Raw genomic sequence first — 9260 nt, 5'->3', positions numbered from 1 at the left:
TCTTCTTGGGCCAGAATAAAATTAAAGTGTCCTCCAATTACCGAAGGAACCTTCCTATAAGATACCACATGAACGCAATCCCATAATTCCCTCCACTTTACTACATCCTTAATACCATATGTTGGAACTCGTTCAATATGAATTAGGATGTTAAGCCTAAGTGATTGTCCTAAGGCTAACCAAGAGGGGGGGGGGGTGAATTGGTAATTTAAAAATTATACTTCTACTCTTGGATTTTTAGAAAACCTTTTAATTTAAAGTTTAAAAATAAACTTTTCAATTAGAGTAAATAACTTGCAATTAAATTAAATGCGGAAGAAAAATAAGAAAGAACACACCAGATTTATAGTGGTTTGGTCAAACCTTGACCTACGTCCACTCTCCGGAGGCACCCTCCGAGTATTGCACTAATACCACAAAGTGACTCTCCTTTTTCCCCCAACGCAAGGCGGAGAAGCCTATACAAAATCACTTTCACCTTCCCTGGTGCAGTGGAGTAGCCAGGTTCTTTAAAACCAAAGAGATATTCTTTTAGCCAAAACTTCCCTCAAGATGACCCTTGAATCCGATGGTACTGAGGTGCAAGTTCGCCGAAGCAACCATGTGAATATCCCCTCCACACTCCCTTGAAATCCCCTTCAAGGATCTTCTCCCTCTCAAACTCCACCCTTTGCTCTCTCCCTTTCAAGTTCTCTCTTCTAGTTTTCTCCAAAAGAACGAAGACACAATTCGGTGAGCTGATCTCCACATTACCATAATTCCACATTCAATACCTCTTGAAGGGAAAAGAAAGAAATCCCAATCCATTCCAATCATTTTTTTGAAATGCCAATTTGTCCAAGGTAGAGATTTTGGTCTCTATCAATCCAACAAAAAAAACCTTATATTCCTTTACAAATTCATTCAAATAAAGAGAGGCTTTCTTCTTATTGGCCCCTCTACAATTCCAAAATGCAATTGAATTCATTGATCAGCCCATGGGGGAGAGCCCCCAACTTTTAATCTACCATTTCCATCCAAAGTTCTACCCCTTGGTAGTTTGGCCCAAGCGATTTTAGTTCCTTTGCAAGTTTGAACTTGTTTCCTTCAGTATTACCTCCTACCTACTTCTTTTTATTCATTCCCACATTTCCATTTTCCAGCACCCTACAATTTTCCACTTCCATTTTATTTTGTGTGCCATCTTTACTCTCCTTTACATACTTTTTAATAGCAGCCTCAGAACATAACTTCTCTTCCACATTTTCACTTAAAGATTGAAACATATTGGACATACTTATAAGAGAAGAGGTAGAAACAGATTTTAATACCTTGGTAGTCGAAATTTCTTCATTGGAATTCCCAGCCCTGTTGAAGCAATCATTCTGCAATGCTGATTCAGCATTATAAATTCCTTCATCCAATCTGATTTCACCTTCCTCTATCAACTGATTACCACCAATTCTATTCAGTCCTCCATTAGTCCCACAATCTTCCTTTTCCTTGATGAATAGAGTAACTTTAGCTTGACAGGAATCTACTTTGCTTTGATATTTCATTTCTACTTTTTTCTATAATGGTCTCAGCTTGGACACTTCCCTATTAAACCTTATGTTCCTTCTATAATTAACCTGGACCCATGGTTCATAACTATCTTTCACCCCTGCCTCTTGTGCCTTATGCAAATTACCTTGGCCTTGACTAAAAGAAGTATCCACAGGTTTATTCTCCACCACATTTGCCTTATTACATTTATTTTTATCATGACCAATCATGCCACACTCATAACAAAAAGATGAAATTCTCTCATATTCAACATTTTGAAAGAATCTCCCACCGAATCCTTCCACTCAAACTCCTAGGGGAAGTGGTTGGTCTAGCTCCACTCGAATCCAAACTCTAGCAAACTCCCTCCTTCCCCATTGAAACATATTCCCATCCAACACCAAGGGAACTCCTATAATAGAAGCAATCAAAGCCACATTCTTTTCACCCAACATTGAAGAGGCAATTGTGGCATTCAAATCCATAAAGGAGAAGTTAATCCTTTCATTGATCCAGGAGAGAAATCAATTGCCCACTTTTCCATTCCCACAATGTAACCATTTACAAACCAAGGGCCATCTGATAGCACTCCTTCCATTGCTTCCAATGTCTTGAAAGAACATAAATACCAACCCTTTCCTAAGGTTGTAAAGTGAAATTGTCCATGGAGAGCCCATTGTCTTCTCAATTCCCAAGCAACTACATGAGAAGGAACTTCTTTGCCAAACACCATAACAACCAGTGAATACTCTAGCTTTTTGGCATTCAAAACTTTTGTAGATTCAACTAACTTAAAAGCTTTTCCATCCTCAGATAACCCCACATCCTCCCTCTTGAAATTCAATTTGTTATAAGGTTTCTTACTCCACGGATTATTCATCCTGCTACCATCATCAATGTCTTCAGACATTTTCTCAGTCACTGGATCAGCAGCGCATTCACTGCTCCCCATAGTTTTCTCCAAAGGATCCCTCACCATCTTAATGTTATTATGAATATTTTTATTAGTTAGATCCAAAGAATTCACATTTATCTCGCTATCATAAACAGAGATTGCATTTGAATTCGCATATCTATTCACAAAAATTTTCATACCAGACGCTGAAGTTTCAAGTCAAAAGATTTATTCGGAGAAAATCCATTCAATTTCACACTTTGTGGAGTTTTACATTCAACATTCAAAGAAATGTTTTTACCTATGCCTTCGACAGTCTTAACCTTCTTAGAATGAAAATCAACCTTTTTAGAAATGATTAATTCACCTTTCAATCTCGCCTGCGTACCTCCTCAACCTCAAGATCAATCCCAGTTACCAATCGCCCTTGGTCAGATTTATTTTGCATAACCACTCCGCCTACAGCTGATGCTTTCACAGTCGAAGCCATCGCCGGCCGGTGGCCATCCGCCGCCATGTCATTTCTCCCTCCGAAATCCAAGGAGAAAAAACCGGAAATGCAAAAATTTGAAAATTTTTGAAACTAGGCCTTTCTCTCTCTAGAATCTAACGAGAGCTTCTCCCTCTAGAATTCAACCTAAATTATACTTTATGTACAAAAAAAAAATGTACTAGCTGAAGATGGCAGATGTTGGCCAGAGAGTAACAATAACAAATGAAGCTTTACTATTGCATTGCATTTAGAATTTCTCAGAAAATAAGCATCAAATATATTAAAAACAACTTTAAACGTACATTTCAAATATTTGAAAATTTTCTTTCACTTTTTTTTCTTCAAGTCAAATATCAATGATTTTTAAATTTCTTCATTTAAAATTCTTCTAAGCCCGTTTTATTTCATACCAAATAACCATTAATAATTTTTCATGGTTCACACACACTTTCAGCACCAACCCGGCTCCCAAAAAAAAAAACCTCTCCTGTTCCCTCCCATGGCGGCCAACATACTAAGAAAAAACTCTCGATTCACCTGCTCTCTTCGGCCCTTCTCCAACGCCGCCGCCACCACTGATACATCTCTCCCCTCCACCATTCTATGCGCTGCCACGATCTCCCGCATCAAATCCTCCATCCGCGAAGAATCAAACCCTGACCGCTTGGTCGATCTCTTCAAATCTGCCGCCACGACACCACTCTTTTACGGAGACCGCGTCATCTACAAGATCACAATCCAAAAGCTTGCTCGAGCTCGCCGTCCCGACCTAATCGAGCTTCTCCTCGAACACCAGATCACAAATTCCTCCACCCCCAAATCAGAGGGCTTTCTTATGCGCATCATTTCTCTATACGGCGGAGCTTCCATGCCTGATCACGCCGCTTCAACCTTTGACCGCATTGCAGTTCGCCGCTCAGAGCGCTCCCTTTGCGCCCTCCTCAGCGCCCTCCTCAAGTGCGGTCAGCATGCGCGCGTTCTTGAAACATTCAAGAAAGCCGAACGAGTTCTTGGGGTTGCTCCGGGAATAGCTTCTTGTAATATTCTTCTACGATCGCTTTGTGAAGATGGCAACGTTGTAGCCGCCCGAAACATGCTCGATGAAATGCCGCAAAGTGATCTTATGCCTGATATCAATTCGTATAATATGGTTTTGAATGGCTATTTAAAAGAGAAGAAGGAGGAAGGATTCGAGGAGCTTCTACAGGAGTTAACAAAAAAGAAGATGGATGCTAATGTATCAACCTACAACTGTAGAATTGCTCATCTTTGCAGTAAAGGAAGGACCTTTGAAGCGGAGGAGCTTTTGGATGTGATGGTTTCAAAGGGCATTTGCCCAAACGTTTTTAGCTTTAATACTTTAATTGATGGGTTTTGCAATGAAGGGGATGCATGCTCAGCAATGAGGGTTTTCAGAAGGATACATGTAATGAAGAACAGGGATAGCAGTGTAGCCTCTACAAATTATACAACCTATATAGTTTTGCTGGGTTGTTTGGTTGAGAAAGCTGAATTTGATTCTGCTTTGGAGATCTGTAACCTGTGCTTGAGTAAGAAATGGGTGCCTCCATTTCAAGCTGTGAAAGGATTGATCCATGGATTGATCAAGAATTCCAATGTGAAGGAAGCCAAGAATGTAGTAGAAGAAATGAGGAGAGCTGTTAAAGGTGATTCCATTGAGGCATGGAAAAATGCTGAGGGTGAGTTTGCTTTTTGAGGGTTTTGTAGTTGATAGAGCCATACGACTCTCCAGTGGTTTGTTTTTATTGAGTTCCATATTTTAACGTGTGATGGTGTCACCTACTTGAAATTACTTTTTAGCTTTCGAATGAAGTGATTTTACCTGAAAATTTTTATTTTTTATTTTCTTGCTGTTATCTTTTCTTTTGAGCTCATTGATGGTGATACTTCATTTCCGAATTTTGCTTCCTCTATAGAATTCCCAAATTATTATCTCGGACCATGATCTTCTATTCATTAGCACCTTTTGGTGCACCCTTTTTAAAAAGATCAATTGAAAGCTTTTTTTCAATTCAGCTTATCACCCCGAATTCGATGGACAAACGGAATTGGCCTATAACACCTCTTTCCATTCAGGTATTGCCATGCCACTCTTTCAAGTATTGTATGTTCACCATCCACCACCCATTAACCTGTACTTAGGTCGATCCCTTTCCTATGATGACATGCATATCTTGATGCACAAATTAAGAGATTAGTTCTTCGCCAACTTCGTCTAAATCTACAGTGCACCCAATATCGAATGAAATAGAATGGAGATAAGAAATGTCAAGACATCCAATTTAAGGAAAGTGATTTTGTGCTTGTTAAACTTCAACACTACCGTTAAACTTTACTTCATACTTCACTGTTCTCCAAACTGGATAAGCGCCACTTTTTAACCTTTCAAATTTGATGAAAATTTGCCTAGTTTCTTGTAAACTGGATCTTCCGTGTATCCGCTACATGTTCCAGTTTCTTGTGAACGGGACCTTACAAGCATCATAATTTGCACTAACGCAACATCTGCCTGATTCTTGGCTCAGCTCTTCTATAATGCAACCAATGCTCATCATGCAGATCCGCAACTACTAAAGAGGGACACTACAACTAAGTGATAATATAAAAATTATTAATTGCAAATGACTTTTATTAGGATATTTTGCGCTTGTAATATTTATGTTTTGTGCAAGAAAACAATAAAAAATTTAGAACCAACATCGCATTGCTATAAAGCCAGTGTAAAGCCAACACCGAAGTGCAAAGTTCATTCTAGCAACACAACGGAGAGCTTTCAGAAATGGATTGGAGAGCTTATAGAAATGGATTATAGAGCTTAGTGTTGATGTGCTATTCAAGCAATGTCGCAATGGTAGACGGAGCGCTGCAGTGGAGAATCACCCAGTGCCAAGGTGGGAAACAGTTGACTAGTGAACCCAAGCGACGGATAGTGAACTGTATGATGCTTTCGTCCAGTTGCAACGCCACTAAGATAGCGCCATGTCACTAGTTCATTTATTTAGAAGAAATATATAAATAGGAACCTTAGGCATCATATTGAGAGGCTAGCATAGTGTGGAGTCTTTTTGTGTGTGGGTGTGGAATTTTTATTAGGTCTGGTGTCCTGACGTAGCTCTACGTTCGGACGCTAGTAAAATGGTGTCACGTGCTCTTATTCTTTACCGCGCGGCCCGACGACTCGACTCAGACTGGACCTGGGATTACTATGTATTCGCTGATTTGTGCAGACCGGGATATTGCTCGGCAATAACAAGAAATACCATTATGTCAAAACCAATACCTAGCAATACCGAGCAATACCCCGATTTTGCTAGTATTACTCGGTATTGCTCGGTATTGCTAGATATTGGTCTTAACAGAGCGGTATTTCTCGTTATTGTCAAGCAATACCTAGCAATACCGAGCAATACCTATCAATACGCGATCATAGCAATACCGGGTTCCGGTCAGGATCGGGTCGTCGGGCCATGCGGTAAAGAGTAAGAGCATGTGGCGACATGTTATTGGCCTTCGGATGTAGAGCTATTTCTGATGTACGGACCTAATAATTGTTCGTGGGTGAGAGGGTTGTCTTGAGAGGGAGTAGATTGTACTTGTAGTGTTGCATTGGTGTGGATCAAAATGGAGAAGTTCAAATGAGCTGTATTTTAATTTTGGGACATCTAAACCTTGCTTTACATTATTTATCTTGTGCTGATTTTGTATTTTGTTATTTATTAAGTAAAATAAAATGTTTGTTATGTGTTACCTCATCTCCATATATGGCGAAATATTTTCTTTGAATTTATGATTATTTGAAAGGCATGTGTTGCTTAGGTAGCTCTACGTTCGTTGCGAACTTTTATTACGTCCTCTGACCGGACGTAACTCTACGTTCGGTCAGAGGATTGTTACTCGGTTTTTGCTCGGTATTTGGTCGGTATTGCTAGGTATTGTTTGGTAATAACGAGGAATATTGCTCAGTGAAGACCAATACCAAGTAATGCCGAGCAATACCGAGTAATCCCAAAAAAAATACCGAGTTTTTCTAGAAAAAATTCGGTATTTTTTGGGATTACTCGGTATTACTCGGTTATTTTATCTTCACATAATGGTATTTCTCGTTATTGTTGGTATTGCTCGGTATTTCTCGTTTTGTGCCTGCGATCTTAGTGTCGGCCGAACGTAGCACTACGTATGTTCACCAGACCAAATAAAAGTTCGTTGCTTAGGGTAGGTTTAATCTTTAAAGTATTTATGTTGTTTTTAATTTCTCCACGTTCCAATTGATTTATGTAAAAGCCTTCATAAACTTAAAATTTAGTGTGATATAGAACATCAACGGATTAATTGAATAATAATTAGATATTTTAAAATATAGTTTGGCCATAATATAGACATATGGTGATTAAAATTATAAGTTCTTAAGAAGAAAGAATAATTGCAGTTAGGAGAGATCTTAGCTAATATTCTAATGTGCTCGATAGAGACAATGAGTACTTAAGCTTTGATCCACAACAACAATAGGTAGAATGCCACTCGATGCAATCGTGTACTTTTAAATATTATATGTTCATAATTTTTAAAAATAGTAAAATTTTTCCCTAAAATTTAGACTTGTTAAATTTAATATGCAACACCTTTTAAATCATAAGGCTAGATAAATTTTTTAATTGACTATGCAATATAAAAGTGAACTTAAGAATTTCTAGTTTGTTCATCGTGGGATCAACACCTTTTTTATCAATATATTTCTGGGTACCGTACGTGCATTTGCATGAAACAGACCTTACATTTAAAATTAAATCATCTTAAGTGACATCAATAGTGTGTGTAAGCTAAAACATGAAGCTTTGCATTATTTGCAAAGCCAAAATAAATTGCTTGTCAAATTTTTTGCATCATTGCGAGGGACTAATATTAATTATTTCTTATTGTGCATTTTATATTGTTGAACCCATAGATAGTTTAGTATAGTTTTCTTTTCAAAATTTATTTGTTTAGTGTTGCTTTGCTTATTGATAATCTATTGTTTTTTAGTTTTCTATTTTTTTGTTATTGTGTTGCTTACTATTGCATGCGTAGCACTAAATAATCATAAGAACTATTTTACACTGTAATAAAAAAGAATTTAAGAAAAAAAAAGAAGGAAAACTAAAAAATTTCAAAGGAAATTTTAAAATGGTTGAACAAATTCCTTAATATAATCGACTTAGATTGCTTAGGAAATACACAAACCTACCTTATGGTTGAAGGTACTTATCAAAGTATAAGCAAACCTAGTATTCAACCTAATAATTTTAAATTAAAACTTATAGTAATCCAGATGGTGCAAAACTTTTAGTTTGGGGAACATCACTAGCACACCCTAATTTTCATACAGCTAATGATGATGTTATTATACTTATGTTGTTCTCATTTTCACTTAAGGATAAGATTAAAATGTAGTTAAATTTATTGCTCCTAGGCTCAAAAATAAATATGAATGAAATTGAACATAAATTTCTTCCTAAATATGTTTTACTATCTAAAACTACTAAGCTTAAAAATAACATCACTTTGTTTATCGAGTTAAATGATGAGTCTATTTATGAATCATTGGAGAGATTTAAAGAACTCTTTAGGAAATGTTCTATCACACCCTTCTACTTTTTTTTTTTGAAGGAATGCATAAAGCAATTTTATTAAAAAAGTAATTACAAACTACTAAGTGATTGATCCACAATCACATTCCTCCTTTAACAAAGAAATAAACGGAGGAGGAATCTTATTACTACTTAAGTCATCAAAAAAAATATATATAGAACGAGCATAGTTAGCACAACAATCTGCTAACTTATTGCAATTCCTATTTGCAAAATGAAAAAAGAACTTGATTGAAATCTTTGAGAAAAGATAAATCTTCTTGCTTTAGATAGTCCTCCTTGATCATCTTTATTCAACAACCTCTGAACCAAATTGATGACATTATGATTATCACCCTCAATAATGATACCCTTATAATCAAACATCCATTCTTGAACAAATTTTCTAACAGACATAATTGAAAAATGCTCCAAATGTGTCGAATCCCAATGCATACAACTAACATCAAAAGAACATAGAAATCTACCTTTATGATCTCTGAAGACACATCCTATACTAGCTTTATAGTTACTCATTAAAGAGGCATCAATATTAAGCTTAATCCATTCTGGGGGAGGAGGATGCCAAGAAGAACAAGACAGCTACATCAGCTGGTTGGTATCCCAGTAATCCGAACTATAATTAAGACAAAAAGAAGCAGTAGCAAAGCTAATTGCATTAGCTGCAATGAATACCACACTATCCTCTTTTCCACCATGTTTT

General features: G+C 37.1%; 1 protein-coding gene and 1 non-coding gene across 2 annotated transcripts; one reads left to right on the top strand and one right to left on the bottom strand.

Moving 5' to 3' along the window:
• Positions 1–3322: 3322 nt before the first annotated feature.
• On the top strand, positions 3323–4775 carry LOC110098074 (pentatricopeptide repeat-containing protein At1g61870, mitochondrial-like). The gene has a single exon (XM_020824782.2). It carries the CDS (start codon positions 3346–3348, stop codon positions 4627–4629), a length of 1284 nt encoding a protein of 427 aa, XP_020680441.2. The 5' UTR covers positions 3323–3345; the 3' UTR covers positions 4630–4775.
• A 3675-nt stretch (positions 4776–8450) lies between these two features.
• LOC114579749 lies at positions 8451–8556 on the bottom strand. The gene has a single exon (XR_003700916.1). It is a non-coding gene; the product is annotated as a small nucleolar RNA R71 (small nucleolar RNA).
• Between the last annotated feature and the right edge of the window lie 704 nt (positions 8557–9260).

This window comes from Dendrobium catenatum, unplaced genomic scaffold (assembly GCF_001605985.2).
Source record: "Dendrobium catenatum unplaced genomic scaffold, ASM160598v2 fragScaff_scaffold_621, whole genome shotgun sequence".
NCBI classification, from domain to species: Eukaryota; Viridiplantae; Streptophyta; class Magnoliopsida; order Asparagales; family Orchidaceae; genus Dendrobium; species Dendrobium catenatum.
Note: the sequence above shows the minus strand (reverse complement) of the source record. Positions and strands in the feature narration are given on the sequence as shown.

What these genes read in the sequence shown, in the direction of transcription:
- LOC110098074 (XM_020824782.2), top strand. Translation starts at nt 3,346, where the DNA reads ATGGTTCACACACACTTTCAGCACCAACCCGGCTCCCAAAAAAAAAAA.